The 24,368-nt window shown below is 46.5% G+C and overlaps 3 protein-coding genes and 1 long non-coding RNA gene across 10 annotated transcripts in view; 2 read left to right on the top strand and 2 right to left on the bottom strand.

The window, feature by feature from the left end:
- The window catches only part of SLC25A48 (solute carrier family 25 member 48), a 50,538-nt gene extending 43,684 nt beyond the window's left edge, over nucleotides 1-6,854 (top strand). For 2 of the 5 annotated variants that reach the window (XM_050792835.1, XM_050792839.1), the window contains exons 7-8: nucleotides 3,097-3,226; nucleotides 5,018-6,854. In XM_050792835.1, the coding sequence (XP_050648792.1) occupies nucleotides 3,097-3,219 (123 nt within the window). In that variant the 3' untranslated portion in view covers nucleotides 3,220-3,226; nucleotides 5,018-6,854. The other 3 variants (XM_050792836.1, XM_050792837.1, XM_050792838.1) reach the window with 3 other exon arrangements.
- Nucleotides 1-24,368, bottom strand: part of CXCL14 (C-X-C motif chemokine ligand 14) — a 728,461-nt gene that overhangs the window by 297,301 nt on the left and 406,792 nt on the right. The gene's annotated exons all lie outside the window — the stretch shown is intronic.
- On the top strand, nucleotides 11,049-23,277 carry LOC126956043 (uncharacterized). Of its 2 annotated transcripts, XR_007726218.1 has the most exons (6): nucleotides 11,049-11,702; nucleotides 13,854-14,384; nucleotides 17,491-17,608; nucleotides 18,805-18,934; nucleotides 20,263-20,861; nucleotides 22,979-23,277. It is a non-coding gene; the product is annotated as an uncharacterized LOC126956043 (long non-coding RNA). The 2 variants fall into 2 exon arrangements; XR_007726217.1 differs by having other exon boundaries at nucleotides 18,805-20,861.
- Nucleotides 15,369-18,980, bottom strand: IL9 (interleukin 9). Its single transcript, XM_050792897.1, has 5 exons — nucleotides 18,841-18,980; nucleotides 18,693-18,728; nucleotides 18,578-18,610; nucleotides 17,170-17,301; nucleotides 15,369-15,638 (listed from the first exon to the last, which is right to left on the bottom strand). Exons 1-5 carry the CDS (start codon nucleotides 18,955-18,957, stop codon nucleotides 15,519-15,521), a joined length of 438 nt encoding a protein of 145 aa, XP_050648854.1. The 5' UTR covers nucleotides 18,958-18,980; the 3' UTR covers nucleotides 15,369-15,518.

Raw genomic sequence — 24,368 nt, 5'->3', positions numbered from 1 at the left:
GCCCCAGGGATGGCTCCAGTTCCCGGCTGGCTTGGGCTCTGGCCATATGGAGCACCCCTCCCCAAGCATTCTTGACCGTGGCTCGCAGAGGCAGAGTGCAGGGCCCCAAGTCCATCATCATCCAATCTGTTCTCACCTTCCTATGGAAGAAGAAGTTTGTGACAGGAAAGAATTAGAAAGGCATTAATAATGATGATGGCGACCAATTTGAGTAGCTCTTTGTAACCCACTTAGGGATGATCAGTGGCATAGCCTTCGTGGTGGGGAAAATCAAAAGTCCATGGACTTGTCGAGGCATCTCCAAGTAGAAACAGAAGAAAAATCTGGTAGTTTTGGAGCGATTCTCTGCCCACTGTTAGGGTCGTCTTGGGCTACATGGACCATAGCTCTGACTTGGAGAGTTGCCATCTGAAATAACGAGGCTGGTGAAGCACCTTGGTATTCTTGGCTCCATGGAAGCAGCTGCTGTGGCAGTGAGATGAGGCTGAATGGCAGACAGAGGGGGCATTTGTAGGTAGACAGCTTCCGGAGGCACCAGGGCCAGCTGCCCTGGGTTGCTGTCCCTGGGGAATCTGGAGCCTCCCTCTTGCTCCAGGAACCCTGAACTACAGCCACCAGGACGCTTCCTTTCTCACGTCTAAAAGTTCATTTATTCATTCATTCATTTACTCATCCATCCATCCATTCACTGATTCATTTAATGTGTTTATGGAAGGTCTACTCTGGGCTAAGCGCTCGCAGGTGCTGGGGTTTCAGAGGCAAACCACCCACACAGCCCTGCATTCACTGTCCTGACTGTGGTTGCTAATCCCACTCCCACCCCTGTTGTCTGTCCTTCCTGACAGGTAAGTCAGGGACACTTGGAGAACAGTGTGAGGAGTGCTGCGATGGGGAGATACTGAGTGCACAGAAGGTGAGGGGCCATCATCCACCTGGGGGTGGCCATGGCGACACTGCCAGGCTGCAAGCCAGGCCTGGGAAGCACTCCAGGCAGAGGGTACCAGAAGAGGCCCAGTGGAGGAAAAAGTCTGGCCCCTTAAAGGAATGACAGGCCGTTAACCTGCCCAGGGTGTCAGCTGTGAGAGGCCGCGCAGAGAAAGTGCAAGGGAGAGTATGTGGGTCCTTGCAAGCCAGGAAACGGTATGGACCTGACCCTAGCCCATAGGGAGCCACTGAGGCTTTGTAGGGTGGGAGTGAGGGGGACTCGGTCTGGAGGTCATATGCTCTGACAGCTCTAGGTAAAAGCTGGCAGGTCTGCACTTTGTTTGCCTTCTGTGGGCTCCACAGCAGAGCAGGCCACAGCTGCTGGAGGGAGGGCTGTCTGCTTGTCTGAAGTGACCCACAGCTCCTGCAGAGCCTGGTGCTGTGGGACAGAAGGCTCACACTCCAAGCCGGGCCATGGCTGCCTCCACCTTGCAGAGCAGAGCCAAGCCCAGACCCACAGGGCAACCTCTGTGGGCACCGGCATGGAATTTTCCTCTCGGAGTTTGACCCAGTTCCTGGCTGTTATTCAGTCACTCTGGATGAGCCTGTGGAATTCCAGAAAGGTCAGACATCAGAGAAGAGTGTTAATATTACCAGGATCTCACTGCTTGAACAGCTCGAGGGCTTGGCTGAGCCACTTATTCATCTCTAGGGATCCTTGTCCATTAGCCCCGTCCCTAGGGCCATGTTGCACCCTGGAGGCTGCTGCAAAGTGCAGGCACCTCTCCTGAAGGAAGGTCACCTGATATCCTAGCCAGTGACAGAGGCCTGCACCAACTCTGATACCACAGTGCCCAGAGACTGAGGAAACTGGGGAAACCCAAAGGGTTGGTTTCTACTTTTACAAAATGACCAGTTGTGTTTCTTAAACTTAGAAAATTATACAGGAATCCGAGTAGGTTTCTATCTGTGCCTGACAGTTCTCAAGTCATTTATATTTGTGTGAGAACTTGCTTTTAGATGGTCATTACTTACCAGAGGATGTATAAAAGGCCAGCTCCTCCCCACGGTCCCTCTCGCCAAAGCTCTTATCTGTTCTCATTTTCTGGGTCATGTTGTTATTGTTCCTAAACGGGCCTTATCTCTGCTAATAGGTTATCACTGCTTGAGAGTTGGAATCACATCACATTTATGAGCTGACACCCAACACCAAGCAAAAAGATTGAGGGAGGAAAGGAAGATCATAGGCCATGTTTGGGAAGCATCACATAATACTCCCTGGGGATGGAAGACCAATGCAGGTGTCATGGAGCAGCAAAGGCAGAGTTCAGCAGCTCAGCAGCACGGGCCATTCTTCCCGAGCACGCATCCTAGTGCTGGAGGTTGAGTCCTATTCCCTATTAGGTGATAGACTATTAATAAGAACAAGGAGGGTGATGATGATAATCAGCAGTTAACACATGCTTATACTATATGCCAGGCACCGTGCAAGTGCTTGAAAAGCCTCATCTCATTTAGTCCCTCCAACATTCTTATCAGGTTGATTCTATCATTACTCCCCTCTTACAGTCGGGAAAAATGAGTTCCAGAGAGTTTGCCATTGGCCCAAGTGACAAACTGTGCCTCAACCTCAATGGCAAAGCTGTGCCTCAACTCCACGTCTGCAGAGTCTTAAGCACAGTTCGAGTTCCGTTCTCTGCCACTTTGGGGATGTCCTGTGAAGCCCCTGCTACAGTGATTGGGCATGGCTGGGTGCTCTACTTAGGGCTTCTAGATTCTGGAGGAGAGAGAGAGAGAGAGAGAGAGAGAGAGAGAGAGAGAGAGAGAGAGAGAGACAGTGTGTGTATGCATATGAGAGAAGAAGAGAGAGAGAGGGGGAGAGAGGGCAATTTAAAAAGCATATGTAGGTGTTTGCCTGGCCCAAGAGCTTACCTATAGTATTTAGTGCATGTGTATCAGGGTCTGGCAGGAAAAGCACCATCAGGCATGACACGGGTCAGGGCAGGGCATGACTGGGACTTCCCTTTGTGGTCTCTGCCTACACAGGTCCTTTGGGCTGTGGCTGGGAACGGGGCCTGGGCAGGCAGCACCACGAGCTGTTCTCTGCCCCTCCTTAGTGGCCCTGCAGAGGTGTGGCTCAGTCCCCTGCAATAACTGGGCCCCTGTGCAAAGGTGTTTTTCAGAGGCATCACTGTGAACGCGGTGCGGGGCTTCCCCATGAGCGCGGCCATGTTCCTTGGGTACGAGCTGTCGCTGCAGGCTATCCGCGGGGACCACGCAGTGACGAGTCCGTGAGCGCCAGGTCAGTGTGCTTCCATCCCAGCTAATTGTACCTCCCAGGAACTTGAAACTCTTTTTTTTTTTTTTGGTCATGAGAATGTTGTGGCCTTCTGAAATGTCCTGTGGTTTATCACATATCTTATCTGTCGTAAGCTGGGGCTAGAGCTGCCACCCTTCTTGTCATCAAACAGCAGTTGGGAAATGCCCACCAGTGACTGGTGGTGTGCTGGGTCCCCAGGGACCGAGTCTGGCACAGAGTATACCTGTTTCCAGGCAGTTCGCCTCTCCATTTTCCCATTCAGTAGCTTCAACAGCCCTTGCAGAGAAGCACTTTTACCTTCACCGTGCAGACGCAATGACCCAGGCTCACAAGTGAGGACTGCAACCAGGATACCTGCAGGGGGGCACCGTCTCCCCACCTCCCTACTGAACTGCAGGGCCTGACTTGAGAGCCACCCACAGGCTCCCAGAGCCCTAGAGGACAGGTCTCTGCCACCATTCTTTGCCTCCCATACCCTCTTTTTCTTTCTCATTGCAGAAAGATCACTGTAGCCTGAGGACTCTTCTAAAGACAGAAATCTGACTCCCATGCTCACATGCCCTCCTTGGCTCCCCATTGCCCTCTAGATAAAGCCCTTACCCTGCTTCTGCTGGCCTCACTCTTCACCACTGTTCTGAATGTTCCGCCCTCTCTCTCGCCCCTAGGTCTTTGCTCAGGCTGTCCCCTCTGCCTGACATCCTCTTCTCGCTCCTTTCCCACTTGTCCTTGGCTTCACCAGCTCTTTGTCATCCAGGCTGTAGAAGTCTCCTCCTTCTGGATTGCCGGCTTGCTTTCTCAGCTGGGGTGAGTCGCGCCTTCTGCAGACCATCCCCCACCCCCACCCACACTGCATCCTAAATGCCAGAGGACGCCCTCACTCCCCAGGCGGGGCTGCCGTGCTGTCCCTACGTTTGCACTAATGGTGCCTGGCACAGAGCCCGGCACACAAAGGACCACTCAGCAGTGTCGTCGGATGGGTGGATGACCAACCCCCATATTCCCTCAGGCCTCCTCTTCCTCCCTGAGCTTTTTCTTCCTCATTGTCTGGCCCCACACTGGCTACCTGCAAAGCTCAGAAGACAAAGTGGGTGTGGACTGAACTTTCTAGTCAACTAAGAAGCCATTTGACATGAGTCTTGGTTAGCACAAATTCTCCTAGGAAGGATGATCTTTGTCTATAAAACCTCACTGCTGCCTCCCCGTGTGAGCTGGCAGGGGTGTTCTCGGGACGGCAGAGCCCTGCTGGGATGCACGGGTGGTGCCAGAACCTGGACAAAGGGAGGGGGCCTGACCAACCAGGCTGACTGTAGTTAGCCCAGGACAAGCCCCAGAAGCTGGCTTCAAATAAAATGCTCTCCACTTTTTGCTAAAGCAGCAACATTCACTGCTTTTCTGGCTATTTGCCCTTTCTTATAAAAGGAAAAGGGTAGCAACACAGTTTGCATAATTCAACATCTTGAGTGAAGAGTTACAGCATTTGGGTGGCCTCCAGGACAGGGAAGGAGTTTGTCTTCTTCTTAAAGCTGTGCTCGGATATTGGCCATTTCCCCCTTTTCTCTCTTTAAGAGAAAAGTAATTTCTTAAACATCCTATAATAAAAGTCATGCATTTTTATTGTAGACAAAATAGAAAATTTAAATAAACAGAAAGAACAAAATAGTAAGACCTGTCATCACAAGACCTTGTTATTATTCTTCCAGATTTGTCTTCTGTGTATTTTCAAATTGGGATCCTACTCTACACAGTGTTTTACAGCCCTCTTTTCCCATTCAGTAGTTTGGGACCATTTTCCCATGTCATGAAATCTTCAGCTACAAGATGGTTTTAACGCCAAGACCTCCTAGATCCCAGAGTGGCCAGATGCCTGCCCAACCTGTCGTACCTGCCACTGCGACCACCCTCGTGATTAACTGCTTCAGTACAAAGAAGGAACTTTCTAGCAACCCAATCACGATTGTCCTGCATTTAGCCTTTCACAAGCAGTGACCAACGCCATTGGAAGCTTTTCTTTCTGAAAGCGCTCTTTCTTGCAAGGGGCATGGACGTCTGTCTCCCTCAACAGGGAGGACTGCTAAGGCAGGGAGGAGTTTGTTGCCTCCTGGTGGGAGAGTGAGGTTCCCAGCCACCGGTCTGCAGATTCATCTTAAACAAGTCTTGCCCATGGCATTCAACTTCCTGTTCTAACCCCAAAACACCAAGGCCTGTTAACAAGACTGGATTTTAATTTACCAAGTAGCTCTGAGATTTGGGGCAGGCCATGCTCAGATAGCAGTCACACCCACTCTTTGAATGCCTCCCTTATTGACTAGACCCAGGACAGAGTGAGATGACGTATATTAGAGATCTAGGGAGTCAAGCCGTCCCTAAGAAGTGGCGGGATGGGGACCATCTCGAGAGTTCCTGGGTACAGATGACAGGGATGACTTGAGAATTGTTTCTAAGAGCCTGCAGGGGATAGATCACCCAGCTCCCAGCAGCTGCCAGGTGCCTTCCAGCAACCAGGCACAGAGATCTCCCCCAGCGTCCCCAAGTCCCATGCGGGAAGATCAGTGACCTTTGGTGGTAGAAGTGGCATCCCACCCACTCATCAGTGGCTGGTTCTCAAACTTGTCTGTGGCTCATGAATCCAACTCTGCCATCCACCTGTCCAAGACCAACCTCCAGAGCTTCCTGGAATAATGCTGGTCTGCCCTCTGTCCTGACACGCATGCTCCACTGGAATAATGCTGGTCTGCCCTCTGTCCTGACACGCATGCTCCACTGGAATAATGCTGGTCTGCCCTCTGTCCTGACACGCATGCTCCACTGGAATAATGCTGGTCTGCCCTCTGTCCTGACACGCATGCTCCAGATCTCAGTAGCCTACTTGCAGTTTCAGGAAAACTGATTTTCAAGGAAAGAAGACATAGTCCTCTTATGATACCTTTTTTGAACATTTACAAATAGCCCCGGCAACCCTGAGAGCCTCTGCCACTCCGTACTTTGCCTCTGGGTGCTTCACAAACCCAGTCTCCAAATGGGTTGTTTGACCCCAAGATCCAAGATTTCAAGACTCCTGTTAGATGATGTTCTTGTCTCTCCTCCTTTTTCCCAGGGCCTCATCCCATTAACAGGTCAATGCTAACAGTGTCTGCAGAACCCATGGTGTGAATTTACTGAAGAGAAAGAAAGACTCTCCGCCAGGTGGGCTTTCAGCCAAGCAGGCTGTCCTCAGAACCCCTTCCTTCCTTCACAATTGCAAGCATTCTGATCCCCACCCCAGCTGGGGCAGCGGAGCTCCTGCCTTGGAGGGATTCAACTGACCATTGGTCAACTGATCACCAACTATTTCAGCTTTGGACTTGCACCTGGTAACAAAAAAACGAACAGAACAAAACAAAACTGGAGTAAAATAGATCCTCCCCCCATGGCCATTGTAAAGTCACTGTGAATTCATGGAAGAGGTGGAGTTGGCTCTAAGTTTCAAAATAAAAGCATTAAAAACTTCTTCACATTGTTTCTCTGTCAGATGCCCCTGCCTGGTTTCCAAGAGGCTCCTGGCCACTGTCATTCCTCTCGCTCTGTTCAGGCCTCTGTGGATGTTGCAGGCCCAGAGGGAAACCCCCCTCCACACAGGTGAGGCGAGAAACTGAGCAGGGGCAGCCTGGCTTCTTTTTTCCCAGATGCCTCAGGTCAGCAGGGAGGGCATAGCCGTTGAAAAGGGTGATGAGGGACAGAAACCTTCTAGGGGTTCTCCCACCCTGAGCAGTGGCACACGTTGGTGACTTGCTTCAGGCAGGCTGGCCCTGGGCTTGGTTGGGGTGGGCACTCTCTGGGCCTTATTTTTACATGGAGAACAAAACAAAACAAAACAAAATACTTGATCCACAGTCTGGTTTCCAGAGTGACTTCATTGTTCTAAATTTTATTCCTTACTAGAGCTGCATGGGGAGGCCATTGCTATTTTGCTGTTATGTGGCTTGTGTCCCTGCAGCCTCTCCCAATTCTGTGCCCACAACAAGCATTCCTAGTCAATCATAGAGCCCTTTCTTGATGAGCCGAGTGGCGCCTCAGAGTCTTTCTCAGCACAGTGCCCCGGCAGTCACCACCAGCTGCGCAGAACTGCCATACGAAATGAATCTATTTGCCATCCCTGGCTTACATCCCAGTGAAGGAAATGTCCTCAAATTTGTTCTTTTTTTCTTTCCCTTGAAAAGGTCTTCCTTGGTTTCTCCACTACCCTGTTCCCCCACCACCCCCTGCCTTTGAGTGATTTGGGCCATGACTCGGAAAAATCTCTGCCTTACTAGACCTAAGACCAAAGCAATGCTATGGTGCAAAAGAGTTGAAAGTGTTCTGTCTCTTCGGTGTGAAACCTGTTACTGGAGCGGAGGGTTCCCTGCTTGAAATAAAACCCTCAGCATGCCCTCCTCAATCTTTCTCCTTCACAGCCCCTGGGACTGCAGGGTCCCCTGGGGATCTCTGCAGGTTACAGTTCAAGCTGCCCACCCTCCTGCAGTGGGACATTCATTCATTTGTTCAGTCATCAAACATTTGCCGAGCAGATGCTGACCTCGGTGCTGGGGACAGCCACGAGGGACTTCAGTGGCACGTCATTCTGGTGCAGTGGAGAGGCTCTACTGATAGGAAGAGACCAGCCTGCCTGTCTGCTCCAGCATCACTGGGCCTGGGCGGGCATGGAGGATGTGAGTGAAGAGATGCTTCTGGCACCTGGTTCATCCCTGGGTAGGCTTAAAGTCTCTGCTCTAACACATCCTAGAATGTGTTTCTTAAGTCTGCCTCAACTGGACCATTTCCTGGTGCTAGGTATGCTTGCACAGTTTGATTAGAAGTGGTGCTGTGTCCACAAGGCCAACTAGGGTCTTCTACTGGGTGCTCCTGATGAGGCTGAGATGCAGCAACCACCTTCTTCAGGTGTCTGAGCCTTTCCTAGTTTCTATTAATCATCATGGCACCTCTTGATTGTAGGAGGAGGCAAGCAGAGAGAAGCATTGCTGATCCAGTTTACAGATGAAAAAACTGAGGCTCCAACATACCTGAGCCCCAGTTCAGGACTTTACCGCCAATCCCATTTGATAATCTTCCTGAGGCTACACTCCCCTGCTGTCCAACCCAGGGAACATCACCAGCAGCCACGATGATGGCTATTTTGAGGTGTAAAAAAGGACAAAGTTGTTGGGACACATAAGTATGGAGTCTGAAACTGCTAATGAAGGCCTCCCATCAACCACATCAGAACTGCCCTTCTGGACTCACCTCCCATTGCTCTGGTCCAGGTTCCCTGTGCTCCCATCATTTCCCCCATCCCATCCAGTGCCAGGCATATAATGGGCGTTTAAATGTTGCTTAAAGAGTTCCCAAGTGATCCAACAAGCCTGCTGGGCCAGCTGCTTGTCTGCCCAGCACCCTCCAGACTTCCCTGCCTCTGTGCTTTTCTTTAACCTATAGGACACTCTTATCCCCAGCATCACCAGGAACAGGAATGCTCCCTGTTTTCAACCCAGCTCAGGTGCTTTAAGCCTTTAGATGTTAGGGCTTCCTTGATTCTCTCTCTCTCTCCCCTAGCAGCATCCATGGCTCTTCCACCGACATGACCCCTCTGGCACTGTGTCCCTCCCTGTGCTACAGTCATGCCTGTGCACCCTCTGTTTCTCACTGGCCTGTGCCCATCTTCAGAGCCAGCTGAGTCTTCCCAATCCTTAGATTCAGCATAGCAGCAAGAATGAGCAGGGTTTAGAATAAAGGAAGCATAAATTAATGGGCAAAAATGCAAGCATGACCATGTTAACTGAGAATTGTTTGTAATAATGAAAATTGAGAAACTTTCCAAATGCCTGTCAATAGAAGAGGGGGTTAACCAAACAGCCACTAAAAAGAATGAGGTAGATCTTACATATATTGTCATGGAAATAGGTCAGCAACATTTTAAGTGCAGAAATGGAGGGGCAGAATAACATATATGATGTTATTCATTTTCATTTTAAAATGCATATCATATATGGGTAATTACATGGGCATTGAAAAATCCTTGAAGGGTACACACCAAATTTAATAGTGGCTATTTCTGGGATATGGGATCGGGAGAAGGCTTTCAGTTCCTACTTTGATGATGGTGATTTCTTTGTATATCACTATAATGATGGTGATTTGATGATGGTGATTATTGTAATGTTTTAATTTTTTTACAGCAAGCATATATTGTTTTTATAATATCTTAAAATAAAAGCACATCTTATTGCAGAGCTAGGGCTCCCTGCTGGGCACTTGTTTTTCAGGCTGCGGGCTGGCTCTGCCTCGCTGCCCAGCCTCAGCCCGGCTCTGAGTAACAGCCCCTCCCCTCCCTGCCCTCCTGCATGCTGGGCAGACACTGCCTCAGCACATCTTCTACACCCTCACTCTCACCCAGGAGCACCTGGGCTGCAATGAATTAAACTTGGCTTTAATGAAGAAACTCGGCTCCAACCCAAACAAACCTCTTGTGGTAGCCAGATCTGGGAGGCGTCAGCCAGCAACGGATCTACTTCCTCTTAGATTTTTCTGGAGAGGGCAATCTTGTGGAATAGTTGGGGCCAACAGCTTGTGAGTTTTCCTCCATCAACACATTATGCTTCTATTTAACCAAATATATGTGTGTGTGTGTGTGTGTGAGAGAGAGAGAGAGAGAGAGAGAGAGAGAGAGAGAGTGAGCGTGTAGTCTGTTCCCAGTGCTGTTACAGGCATTGGGTGACAATGGCAGGGACTCTGCCCTCAGAGAGCTTAGTACCAGGCATTAATTTCTGTGTCATGGTCAGGAAAGTCTTTAAACAAATGGAATCCTATTTTTAAGAAGGATGAAAACAAAACAGAATTCCAAGCCAAGCACCAGCTTTGGTGTCTGTGTCCTGGAGTTGGGGGGCTTCAAGGTTGGCCAATTTGCCTTACTAGGAACGATGAAAAGAAGAAAAAAAAACATTACCATTCAGCAGCCCCTTTCACTTCTGAAAATTATTAAGGGCCTCAAAGAACGTCTGCTTATATATTTACCAACATTTACTGGAAATTCAAACAATTTCAAAAATATTTATCCATTTAGGTATAATAATAAACCCATGACATTTTAACATAAATAACATTCTATGAAAATAATGATTCTTTCTAAACCAATGTAACTAACGAGAAGACTTGTGTTGTGTTCCCTTTTTGCAGCTAAGTCTGGCTTAAACAGAGAGCAATTGTGTTCCCCTGTCTCCTTTTGCTTTTAGTCAATGGGTTATCACTTGCAATATAGCCTTTGGGAAACTCCATTGTACACTTGTGAGAAATAAGATTGAAAAGAGCAGATAACATCTTAGTATTCTATGCAGATAACATCTTAGTGTTCTATGAAAGTAGTTTTGACCTGTTTACACATATATTATGTATATATCCCTCACCCAAAGGCTGATACTCTCAGAACGGCCGCTTGGTGGCAGCAAAGGTCAACTAAACCCTCTGCAGGAGTCCGCGTCTGGGAGTGCACCACCTTGGCCCTGTGGTGAGAGCACCTGGACCCCGTGACACTTCTCTTCCTGTTTCCTGGGCATCACCATCTCCCTTGGTGTTGCCCTTTCCCTTCTCTGTGGTGGAAAGAACTTCACACTAGGGAGACCTTCCCCTTGGGTTCCAATTTCACGTGGGCCATCGGCTACCTGTGTGCTCTTGCAGGCATCCGTGCCCCCTGAGCCATCTGTAAAATGGCCACACTGGTCTCCCTTACCTCCTTTGCACGGCTTCCATACCAATCAAGTGCAAAAGTGTTTTTGTAAACTGTAAAGTGCAAAACATAGGGTTTGGAGGAAGGGGGGGCGTGGTGTGATTTTTCTGGTTTCTGTTCTTTGCCTGCCTTCTCTGAATCTAGGTCGTTTGCTTTTTCCAGGAGGTAAACACAGGGTGACTAGTGTTCCCTGGGCCTCATCTCTGCATGTGAAGCCCTGAGAGCTGCAGATGTTTGGCCTTTGGACCTCCAAGTGGACATCAATCAGCAAGCGTGGGCCAGGATGGTGCAGACACTGACGTGGCCCTTCTGATGCCTGGGATGCCTCATGAGTCACTGGTTCAAGCCCTCCAAGGTCTGATCCCCAATGCCCACTCTGCTAGGCTGGCATCAAAGAGGTTTCCAAGAAATGTTTGGTCCAGAGAAGTCCAGACCATGAGCACCAGGGAGCCAGAAACCATCCAGTGAAACCGTCCATCCTCGCTCCTCTGGCTGAGGATGGGGAGGGGCCAGTGAGCTCTGGGCTCAGCCACTCCCTCCAGTCTCAAGTACCACGCCCCCGTGCCTCCCTTTCCTCTCAGCACCAATCAGGTTTCTCCCGGCTCCTGTGCACCGGTGGATCCCGAGGACAGCAGTAGCGCCTTCCTCAGCCGCACACTGAGTCCAGCGCGTGCTCCTCACTGCGCACTTATTAGTGTCTGTTGAGTGATTCAATCACATCCTCAGGTCTGCAGCAAACAAATGAAGGTTTCTTTATTTTTTGTTAACTAAATTGAGATTTTTTTTTCAAGTCGATGACAGAAAAAAATAATTTTGCCATTTCAGGGTAAAACTTCGAAATTCCAAGTTAAATGCCCAGTTCAAGATTTTTTCCTTCTCCACCTTCCCCTGGGGTTGACTTTAGATCTGGGAGGCTTGGGATTTAGGGAGAGGCTTCAGGGTTCTGGGAGGTGCTCTGTCTGTCCTACCCTGGTGTTCCTCCCGGCTAGTCCTGGGCGTGGCTTTCTCTCCAGGGTGGCTTCTGTAGAAGCATCTTCAGTCCCATTTGGTCCCTGTCCTTGGTCTGAGCATGCCATATATGCCCATCCCAAGGTCTCTCCGGCCTTACCATCCTCCAAGACACATCAGTGCCCCTCTCTGCCCTGGGTGAAAATCTTTGGTTTCTCCGTTGAAACTATTCAGGGGGCTGCATCAAGCCCAGCTTCCTAGGGCCTGTGGGTGGTCCTCCCTATACCAAACCTTAGGTGTGGTGGCGAGAGGCATTCTCTTTTCATGTCATCTCCCAGGGCACTCAGGGAATATGGCTCATGTGCCCTTTACTCTCGGTTTTCTACACGCCTCCCTCGCCCTCCCCAGGAGTGCTGCCCTCTTCCCCGAGGCTCTGCTGGGGGCCAGGCAGAGAGCTCTTCTCCAGGGAACTCAACAGCGTCTGCCATCATCCTCTCCTCTCTGACTTCTCTTCCATAGTCCAAGGAGTTACTTTCTATCCCAGGGCTAGGAGAGTTACCATTGGAAATTCTAAAGCCAAGAATTAACCTCTGTATCAATAACCTCTATACCAATAAGTGCAGAAAATACATCTGACATAGTCCAATCTCATTCAAGATAAAAGTGTTCAACAGACAAGAATAAAAGAATTTTCTCAGTCTGATAATAAACATTTATGAAAAGTCCACAGCTCACATCATATTAATATTTAATCGTGAGCGACTGGATCCTTTCCCGCTAAAATCAGGAACAAAGCAAGAATATCTACTCTCATCACTTCTATTCAACATTGTATTGGAGGTTCTAGCCAGAAATTAGCCAAGAAAATGAAAGAAAAGGCATCCAAATTGGAAAAATGGAAGTAAATTACCTCTATTTACAGATAATATGATACAGTATAAAGAGGGATGGTTGCACAACCCTGCCAATGTACTAAAATCTATTGAATTATACTCTTCAAATGGATGAATTGTATTGCATATGGTATATGAAGCATATCTCAATGAAGCCATCTGTTTGTTGTTGTTGTTGTTTGTTTGTTTGTTTTTAAGATAGGATCTTGCTCTGTCACCCAGGCTGGAGTGTAGCAGTGCAGTCATGGCTCACTGCACACTCGACCTCCTAGGCTCAAGCGATCCTCCCATCTCAGACTCCAAGTAGCTGGGACTACAGTTGCACATCACCATACCCAACTAAGTTTTGTATTTTTCGTAGAGATTGGCTTTCACCATATTGACCAGGCGGATCTCAAATTCCTGGACTCAAGTGATCTGCCTGCGTCAGCCTCCCAAAGTGCCGGGATTTTAGGCATGAGCCACTGTGCCTGGCTAAAGCCATCTTTTTCAAGTGATAAAAATAAAGAATGAAGCCCTTTGGGTCCTCTTTGAGTTTCTGCTGAGGCCTCCCCTTGCAGAGAACGGGGAGTCTTGGTCTGGGGTCGATGAAGCAGGGTGACAATGTGACAATGAGAGGAGAGGAACTGTGAGGTTGAAACATCACAGCGTCTTCCTGCTTCAAACTGGATGGATGTACAGAGGGAGGGATGGATGGATAGATGGGCAAGCCAGCTTTATGGCTGGCCACATCTTGGCTTGGCTTTGGCCTGCAGTGTGTCCTTTGATCTGGAATCTACTGGAAACAACTCTGCCTGGGGCCTGGCAACCTGGAGAGGGTAGCAACTTCAGCACTTGCGAGCAACGTGCTTCTGGCCAAGTTATGCAACCTTGTTGGGCCTACTTATCTCATTTGTGCAGTGGGAAAAATTACATACAACAATTATATAAATATCTCATGGGGTTCTTGTGAGGATCCAACAGATATTCTACAAAATAGGCTTAGCAGAGTGCCTGGTACAGAGTGAACAATAAATGTTAGTTCTCCTTTCTCCAGGGTGACTTCTTGATGAATCTCAATTCTCCTGGCACAGAGAAGGTGATAATTATTGCACACTTCACTGTAAGTAAACCCTCCTTGGAGCTTGCCTGCAGGAGGGAACACTGCAGGTTATGTGACTTTTGCAGAAAAGCTGAGGGAAAGCACCAAGCTATGCTGGTGATTAATCTGCATCGGTGAGTGTAAGCTCGTCTCTGCCCATCTCCGGCAACATGTTGCATTTCCGAGTTGTGTTCTGAAACCATCACCAACCATCAGCATCTGTCCCTGCTGTGATCCTGCTTGGGCTGGTGTCTCCCCATGCTGCAGGTGGTAAACCACAGTGTCACATGATTCAACTATGTCTGGGGCCAGTCATTCAGAAAACCCACATGGAGGAGAGGAGAAGAGAAGGTGTTGCAGCTGCGATCTGGAACCCCATGCAGCAGGCTGTCCAGGAAGCTGCAGAAACCTCTATCCCTCCTGGAGCCACCCAGCCCAGCCCCAGATAAAATGTCTTGGAGAGAGTGCCCCCCACCGCCTCCCTGGGTAAGTAGGGCATGAGCTAGAGAAAGGCTGTTTTGTTAATGCAGCTTACCAATTTCTTATCATTATTCTGAAATCCAAACAACTGTGAAGACTCAAGATTTGTTAGGACTTATTTGGCTGCAAAACTTGACCATTTCAGTGACTGCTGCGGGACTGATAGGTTTAATTATGGAACCTTGCCCCAGGCACTGCTGTGGGTGTTATGTAATATATGGCACATGGATTGTTTTAACTTTCTAAAAGGCTAAAAAGCTTGAATTCTGAAACCTATCTGACTCCCTAGGTTTCTGGATATGAGAGTGTGGACTGCAATTATGATGGGTCTGTTTTACCCTCAGGCTGTGGTTGGAAGAAGCACAGTGTACACCCTTATGCCTTTGGTATAAAGAGAATAATAAAGGGGCAGAATGCAAACAGCAAAGGGTTTGGAAGCAGAGACTAGGGGTGAATCCTTCTTCTAAATCTCACCACCTGTGGGATCTTGGGAAAGCCATCGAGACTTTCTAAGCTTTGGTTTCAGCATATATAGAACAAAAACATGTAATAATAGTATCCACTTCCTACCATAACTAGGGGGTTAAGCAGTTAATTATTAAGCATTTATTCTGCATGCCCACATTCTTGAGCAGTCTCCCACTTCCAAACTGCTGCCTTCTCCTATTTCAGGCACACGGCCAATTTCTCAGGACTGTAGCCCTCTTAGCAATGCTCCAGGGCTCCCTCCCTCAGACATGCCTTCAGCCTCCCCTAGCGGCAACCCTCAGACAGTCCCCACAGACATTCTTTGTAACTGCTCCCTGCAGCCTCCCCTGCAGCCCCAGCTACAGCCTCTGAGTCTGAGGGTCTGTATTCAGCATCAGGAGTCTTATCACTATAGGAGTCTCTGATCTATTCTTCCCCTTAACAACACTTGTAGCTTTCTTTGTTCTGAGCAGCAAGAGATGAGTAATTGCCTAGCGACCAGCTCCTGTCATTTTCCCCCCATATGTATTTATTTCAAAATAAAGACATACAATTTTAAACACATAATCACAACTGATATTGATTTAGAGTAGCTTACTTGATTTTTTAATTGTAGCAACTTAAAGAGAAAGCATTTTAAATTTAATAAATAGGATAAATAATATTTCATCTTCATATTTTGCCTCCCATCCCTCTCATCTTTTCTTTCTGGAAAACTTCCAGGAGACTCTTCAGAAATGTCAGCGTGTTGCCTGCCATGGTTTGGTTGCATGGCTGTTCACAGGAAAAATTCTGTGGGGATGAAAGTTGATAAGGACAGAGAGACTCAAATGATGTAGAGCCAGGCAGCCCCAGGAGCCCCCCTGCCAAGAGCCAGAGTCGGTGGTGAGGAGTGTCGGGATGGGAAGGGAAGGGGCTTGAAACCCAGAGCAAATAGATGGGCAGGTCCAGGCTAGCTCACGTGGTGTAAAGACAACATACGTGGTTGACCTCAAGTTGGATTTCAGGGCTCTTTACACACAGACACACACACACACACACACGCCCCCCTATTAAGTGACCCTAAGTCTCCCCATTAGAGAAAGCCTTTCTGGGGACTCTTTGAGGCCTAACATTGTATCATTATCCTTTTAGGTTGTGTTTCCAAGGTCATTTGACAGTACAGTGGCTAAGAGTGGGGCTCTGAGGTCACACAGGCCTGAGTTCAAATCTCACCTCTGCCACTTATTAAATATGCAGCCTTAGGCAAATTAGTTAACCTCACTGAGACTGATAAATTGAATAATTGTCCCTAAGGTATGTATTTATTCAGTGAGACAGCATATATTAAGCACTTAGAACTAGATGCCATTGATGGTAGAAATGCATGCAGTTAAACAGTTGAGCTCAGGGCTTTCAGACTTCTAGGATCTTGTGTGGAGATGCTAATACCCAAAAAAGGGAGGGAGGTCACCTCTACCCAACTTGCCATCCCACTCTGCTGTCAGGGACTAGGGTATACGCTGAAGAAAGGAATGTGTGGATGGGCATTCAGGATGAGTGGCAAGCTTCCACCTTGACCTGGGTGCATTGCCCTTTAAATACCTCCTTAATCCAGGCCAGGCATGGTGGCTCACACCTATAATCCCAGCACTGTGGGAGGTCAGGGTGAGCAAATCACTTGAGTTCAGGAGCTGGAGAGCAGCCTGGCCAACATGGTGAAACCCCATCTCTACTAAAAATACAAAAATTAGCCGGGTGTGGTGGCACGCACCTGTAATCCCAGTTATTTAGGAGGCTGAGACAGGAGAATCACTTGAACCCAGGAGGCAGAGGCTGCAGTGAACTCAGATGGCACCACTGCACTCCAGCCTGGGCAACAGAGCGAGACTCTGTCTCCAAAACAAAACAAAACAAAACAAAACAAAACCTCCTTAACCAACAGGAAAAAAAAAATCCCTTTTAACGACATCCATTCAGTTAGTACATTGAATCTCTAGAATAATTTCGTATTATGTGAGCTGCATCCCTGATTCTCTAGATTGTGGCTTCTAATTACACTCAGAAAGCATTCTTTCATTATTCCATAATAGAGAGAAGTAAATGGCTCCGTTGGCGTGTTTTTTAAAACTAGGGGGAACAATGATCTATCTCACTTTAATTCTATTGTTTCAATGGATCTCACTTTAATTATATTACTTCTGATTAAATTTCTTAGATGTCTTTTATCAGCCTTGAAGTATCAATTCCAACTTTATCATCCTTTTGCGTTCAAACAGGGTTGGCATCACCATTCACATAGAAATCACCGACAGAAACACATCACATATGAAAACAAACTTACGGGACACTTGTTGTTCTTTAGTACTTCAACCGATTTTTTCACCCGATTGAAAATCAGCGGGTATCTTGTTTGCACTGTGGTATTGGTCATCTGAGACAGTCCCTCCCTGAAGCATGGTCCAGGGCAGTTGTCCTGGTAAATAGTAAGGATTTATTAAAAGAAACATTCTGAGGACAGCTTTGAAAATATATCACAAAAAGCAATATAAGAGATGGTTTTTATTTAATCACCGTTACTCAAACTTGCATTATTTTTAGATAGGTCCCTTGCCAATGTAGGAAGTGATCTTCCATATTTAAAGGGGATGCCATTTTTCCACAGTGACACCCCCTGGAGGAGACTTCCTGTATGTTACACCCAGGAAACATAAGGGCTGTGGGCCCTGAAATAGTCAGCTCTGAATGTTCTTTTCAAGAGGTGCTTCCCGGCTTCAAGACTTGTAAGTTTGAAAGTGCAGAGTGAGGAAAAGCCTTTCCACACCAGCTAATGGGATGTGACAATTGAATGCAGCTGGTATTTCAGCAGCAGCTAAAAACACGGAGTGTACGCCGAGGGGCAGGGGCTGTGCTGTCTGCCTGGTGCCTGCCCAGAAGGCGCTCTAGCCTCTTCTCCTCTAATGGATGGATGGCGATGGGTGCGATGTCTTACCCTCGCTAGGGCAAGAAGCTCAGATTCTCCCAGGCCTTGCATGAGAAAGAATAAAGCACTGCACCTTGGAGAAGTGCCTCCTCCTCACCCTAACCAGGAGTTTGAATTAGGAATGAGAAATTTCCTGCCACCCGTCCTTCCTGCCAGAGTGGGCAGTGGCCCTCTGGAAGCCCTCCTTCCACTCAAAACCTCAGATCCTCTATCTGCCCAGAGGGCAGCACTCAAACCAACAGTCACTCTAATCAGCTAGACAGACAATAGGGAGGTAGGGAGGAAGGGAGGAGGCAGGGAGAGGGAGGTATAGCCCATAGATCATTCATGCCAGATGAATGATAAGGAGTAGTCTTTTTATTTACATTGTTTCACAACTCTAGAGTTATCACTAAATGAGGTAGAAAGCAATATGATATGACCTATAGCAATGATTATATCCTTAGTTCCAGTTTTATTTAATTGTGCATATGGCCACCTATCTAAAAAGATATTCAAGATTCTTTTTTTAATGTTGAAAAGTGTTCAAACTTCTCAAGAGGCATAAAGTTAACTAAATACAAAGAAATGTTCATAATATAGGATTTCAAGATCCTAGTTTTAAAAGGGAATAGTTTGTAACAATGTGGTTTTAACAGGGAATACTAATCTTAACAATTGAATTAAGCAACAATGTATAACATTAAATATTAAATAAAGCAACTTATTTTTACTTAAAATCAAACCAAAAAAATCCAAGGTCAAAATTATATTCTCTCATTATACTTACAGAAGGAATGGGCAGACAGAGACAACTGGTCACCTGCAAGGGAAATTTCAGAGTGAAGATTCCAGATGTGAAAATTAAAATTAATTTGGAAAGTTCTTAAAGAGCATTCACTCACATTAGCACTGCAGTGGCACTTCGAAGCTGCATCTTCCTAAAGTAGATAGAGAGATAAGAACCTTTAGTCAGCCCCGAGTTTTTTCATCCTCATACATATTTCACTTTGTCAGTAGCCGTCTTTCCCACGGGCGCCCCCTGCAGCCTACCTGCATCTTGTTGATGAGGAAGTTGATGTCCATGACGATCCCCGTCGAGGTTGGACACCCCCGGCCTGCCACGGAGCACAGGAGCAGGGCAGAGGTAAGGACTGTGGCCAGAAGCATCTTGACAGAGGACTGGAGCTCGCCTGAAGACACCTTCAAATCGAGTGGTATTTAAAGCTCCCTCTCAAACATGGAAAAACCCTGACATCAAACTGATACCAAAAGCCCACTTTTTCTCTGTAAGTTGGGGCCACTTTATATTAACAAACAAAAAAATCAAACTGAGTCACTTGACAAAGATGATGTTGTGCCAGGAAATATCATTCCTCAGAAAAGATGATTTTCAAAAAGTTGAGTACTGAAGTGCTGAAGGAAAAGTTAAAGATCTAAAAACCAAGAAAAAAAAAATTAAAGGCAGGGATTCTGGTTGTGAGAATGAGAATACTTTCCATGAAAGCCCAGGTCTGTATTTTCCCTTTTGACTTTATGGGAAATGCTGATAAAATATAGCCAGTCACGGGTGTTTGGGGAGAGCGAGTGGGTCAGGGGAGGGTGCGTGATATTGCAGGACTTTACTTCTCTCTGTTGGGGTTTTCCTTTAGTAATTGCAACCTCAGTCTTAACTATCCTTTATTCTCAAATCTCAATGTTTTTCATACCCAGGATCAAATTCGCCACCTAATGCAAATGCATCTTAGAAGTATCCTTTTGTGCAAGTGTCTGAAAGAAGAAGTCTTCAACTATAAGCACAAGAATGTAGCAACCATGCTTGTTAAAATTGGCCTTGAGGACTCCTCAATATCTTTAGAGACCTTGTATAACACTGCATGACATCAAGTGAAAACCCAGTACTTGAAATAGTATAATAGCTAACATTTACTGAGCACTTACTACATACTAGTAACTTTTTTTTTTTTTTGAGACAGAGTGTCACTCTGTCACCAGGCTGGAGCGCAGTGGCACAATCTTGGTTCGCTGCAATCTCTGCCTCCCGGGTTCAAGAGATTCTCCTGCCTCAGCCTCCCGAGTAGCTAGGATTACAGGCACCTGCCACCACGCCCAGCTAATCTTTTGTATCTTTAGTAGAGACAGGGTTTCACTATGTTGGTCAGGCTGGTCTTGAACTCCTGATCTTATGATCCACCTGTCTTAGCCTCCCAAAGCGCTGGGATTATAGGCATGAGCCACCACGCCTGGCCATACTAGCAACATTTCTAAGCACTTTACATGCATTAAGCCATGTAATACACTCAGCCACCAAATGAGGTGGGTAGTAATTTGTCATCACCATTTTTTTACCCTTTAAAACACTGTCTACATCTTAGTGTTCTGGCCCTTCAATATGGCTGTGTTTAATCATCATGAGTCAAAAAAGTAGTCGCACTGTAACTCTGTGAAGTTATAATTATTCTTATTATCTTACAGATGGAGAAACTGAGGCATAGAGAGGCAAGTAATTTGCCCAAAACACAAAGCCAGGAAGCCGCAGAATTTGTATTCAAGCCCAGAAGTCTGTCTCCTGATTTCAGCTGTTAATCCTCCTGAGGTCCTGTTTTTCTGCGGATCTTTTATCTGCCTCTCCCACCAGGATATATACTCCAGGGCCTTATGGGTCCAGTTCACCCCTATATTCTCAGCACTTAAGAAGGTGCCTGGGGAAGTGTGGGTACTCACTAAATGCTTGTTGAATTAAAACACTAATTTGAAAAGTAGTTTTTGAAATAAGAACTTCCCATTTCTGGGATTTATAAGACTTCAAATCTGATTTCTAGGGTACATATTTGGAGGTATGTGCAGGTAAGTAAATATAGCCTCTTCACAGTAGATTGAAAAGGTGAGGGGTTCTTTAGCTTAGCACTCTGAGCTATAATAGCCAATGGGGACAAACCCGTAAGATTTCCTTGCCACCACTGTAAGACTATGACAATACTGTTTTTTTCATTGTGTATTGTTCCTTAGGAGTGATGATGACTGTCATTTTTCTACTGCACTATGAGGAAGGGAGTGTCTTGGTGGTAAACAAGGTAAAGAGAAACAGGCTTTTTACTAAATTTCCTTAAGCCTTTCCACATCTCTGACTTCCATCCCTGCTCTTTGCAGACACTAAAGAGAAAATTCAAAGGATTCCCAGCCTGTGGCAAACACTTTTGTTACAGAGCACTGGATGTATGCCTTTTTCTTGATGATAGAATTCTGATTAGTTTGGGGTACCAATGTATCCAGCCAAACACCCGCTTTTTCAGCCTCTTTTGCTGCTATGTGTAGCCATGCAGCAAGTTTCGATCAATGCAAAGTATGTAAAATTCTTTTGCTTTCCTGGTAATAGGAGACAAAAGTGGCTGAACCCTGTCTTTCCTCTTAATTCCAATTTGGGTGTGATGGCAGGAGCTTCAGCAGCAATCTTATAACTATGAAGAAATGGACAAGAGAATTACAGCAATGGCAACACTAACATTTTTCATAAATAGCAAATAATCAAAAAAGCAATAAAAAACAAAACCATGAAACTAACAAGAGAAGTAACAATAATAGTACAGCAGTGCTACTAAAATTCTAGCTAGCTATCACTGCCTACTGAGGACCCTGAGTTATAAAGCCTGTTCTTGTTTAAAAAAAAAGAAAAGAAAATTAGCATGCTTTGGAGAGATTTTACAGATACATTAACATCAGGCTAAACCTTCTTCCTTGACATTATTGGAAGACTTGAGAGAGATGTGAAAAGACAATCATCTTTTCATTCTGTGAATCAATATTATTTGATGCTCTGTGTGTGAACCATGGGAATCGTTTCACCTGCCATCAGGTATTCCTCTCACATTAAGGAAAACACCACCCCACCTGTTGTACAGATGGGGGCTTTGCCCAGAAAGAGAAAGCCACAGCTCTAGTTTCTAGCAGGCGATAGTATAGCACAGTGGTTAAGACCAGTGACTCTGGAATCAGAATACCTGAGTTCAAGTCCTGCCTCTACCACTTGTTAGCTGCATGGCCTTGGGAGATTGCTTGGCCTCTCCCAGCTTCCATTTCACTGACGGTGAGTGAGGATGGTCATGTGGAAAGTGGGAATGGGGATCTAGGGATGTTGAGATGCAGTTGTCAGTGAAGGCCCATCTCAGGGTACTCCCATAGAGATTAAAAGAAATAGCTCCTCCAGCCCTAACTTGGATTAAGTAGCCTCCGGTTTGAAGTTTGTCAGGGCAAAGCAGCCTAGGTTAGGGGCCAACAAACTGTAATCCACTTTTCAGGTTGAGGGTAAGGTCTACAAGCTAAGAACAGTGTTTACCTTTTTAAGGGTTTAGAGGGTTAAAGTTTATAAAGAAATAATTAACCAATAAAAACAAAGAAGCATGTGTGGCAGAGACCGTATGTAACCCATAAAGCCTAAACATTTATTATCCGGCCCCTTTACAGGAAAAGTTGGCCACCCCCTGGCTGAGTTCCCACACCCCAGCCCTCGTTTTCTGAAGATATCATCTGTTATCTTCCAGTCCTGGCAAGGGTAGAGCTAGGGGTTGGTGGCTCAGGTGTCTTTTCTCCCATTCCCCACCTGGTTATTTAGGTCAGGCATCTGGACAGAGGGAAGGGAGCAGGGGACCTGGGCCACAGACTGCCAGATTATCTGAAGTGGTGGGGGTCTGTCATTTCCTGAGGCTTTCTGTGGAGTGAGCTCGCTGGTCCAATGAACCAAAGATCTTCTCTCAATGAAACCCGTAGCTGCAGCAAAGATATGTCAGGCAGGCTCTGGTGTACTAGGAAAAGTCCCACATATTGAAGTTAGGAGAAAAGTGAGTGAATTAACAAGCTAAGTCTTGGCTTGACCAGCAGGCCTTGGGTCACCCACCTTCCCTGCCACCCTCAGGGTCAAGTGATCCACGGCCACTGGTGCTCCTTGGGCAGGTTACTTACCCTTTCCATGCACCAATGCACCCCCAGCACTCACTCACTTAGAGAAAGGAATGTGGGCCTTCACCCAGCCCTTCCTCATCAAAGAGAGGAGTGCTCCATTTGGGATATATTCTCAGGAATGAGGCATGTTTCCATTTGGAAATGTGGTCTGGACTGGTCCAGATGCCTTGCTCTTTGATACTCCGTCACTGCTACCCTCCCATCACATCAGTTTCTTTTCATTTCCATCCTCCAGGCCTTTACCCTTGCTAAGCTCTGCCTGCTGAGTTCTTCCTCAGCTCCTCCCTATGTGACCTGTTCTCATCCTTTAGTACTCAGCTCAACTGCCACCTCCTCAGCAAGACCTCTCTGACCACAGCAATCACTGCCATCTGCCCTGTGCCTCTTTCAGTGTGTTTCTCCCAGGAGAATGTCAGTTCCACGACAGTGGACACTACAACGGACTCTCTTGCTCATCACTGTGTTCTCAGGGCATGGTCTATAGAGAGTGCTCAGGAATTCCTGCTTAAATGAATAAATGACTAATACATTTAATTTTGTGAACATTTATTATATGTGTGTTATTGATGAAATGACCAATACATGGTTCCCAGTAGACAAGTAACAAACAAAAAGCAGATGTCACATTTACCTGAACAAGGAACACATTTAAAAAGTGATTAACCAACAAGGGAGTAAATCCTCCTGCAGTTCTGTAGTCCCTTACGTTGGTGTAGGGTTTGAGAATTTCTGAAGTGCTTTTCAATCTCTTCTTTCTTTGGACTCTTACACTAACTGCATGAGGAAGGCCTGGGTGGTGCAGGAGCTCCTCTGCAAAGGATAAAGCAGAGAGAAGGAGAAAGGTGAAGTGACTGGTTCTTTAGAATTCTTTCCCATTTCCCCACCCACTCAGTTATAAAAAATAAAAGAATACAGGGTTGTTAAATGGTAGCTCTGCAGTTCAAAATACCATTAAAACAGCAGATGTTTATCTAGGCAAAGTCTACAACTTTTGAGGTTTAGCTCCTAGGATTTCTTTCAGTATCAAAATGTAAGTATGCAAATAAGCTACAGAGCAAATACACCACACTCAGAAATCAATTACTCACTTACTTTAAATATCAAGAAGATTGGAGTGGGATGCATATCAAGAGTTATCATAGATAACATATTTTACAATAAATGACAAAAGACAATGATCAACCATTTATTTTGTTCCAAAGATGAAGTTTGATTTTTTTGTGATAAAAGCTCATATGTCATGGATTATTTCTCTAGGAATAAAACAAAATGGTTATGTGTTCTAGGAAGGCACAGTATAAAATGACCAAAAAAAAAAGGCACTACATTTCCAAGTAAAACCCGTTCTACCTTTCACTCCAATTAGCCAAGAGATAACTAGTTATGAGAATCCTCAAGTGCTAATTTCCTAATCAAGTAGTTATTTCTAGATCACTACTTTCTAGCAAAGTGTGATGGGGTAAGCCCCACTGGTTATGCTGTCCTTTGGTTGGGTCTTCTCTCCATGAAGGGGAATCCAGGACCCTTTCCCTCACATCCTGCCTGAGCAAGCCCTGTGTCTGCTGCCCTTGGAAGCTATTGCTCCCTGTGTCGCCCCACACAGTTTTCTCTGAGCTCCAAGACCT

This window comes from Macaca thibetana, chromosome 6 (genome assembly GCF_024542745.1).
Source record: "Macaca thibetana thibetana isolate TM-01 chromosome 6, ASM2454274v1, whole genome shotgun sequence".
Lineage (NCBI taxonomy): Eukaryota > Metazoa > Chordata > Mammalia > Primates > Cercopithecidae > Macaca > Macaca thibetana.
The sequence above is the reverse complement of the archived record's forward strand: the minus strand, read 5'-3'. Positions and strand labels throughout refer to the sequence as shown.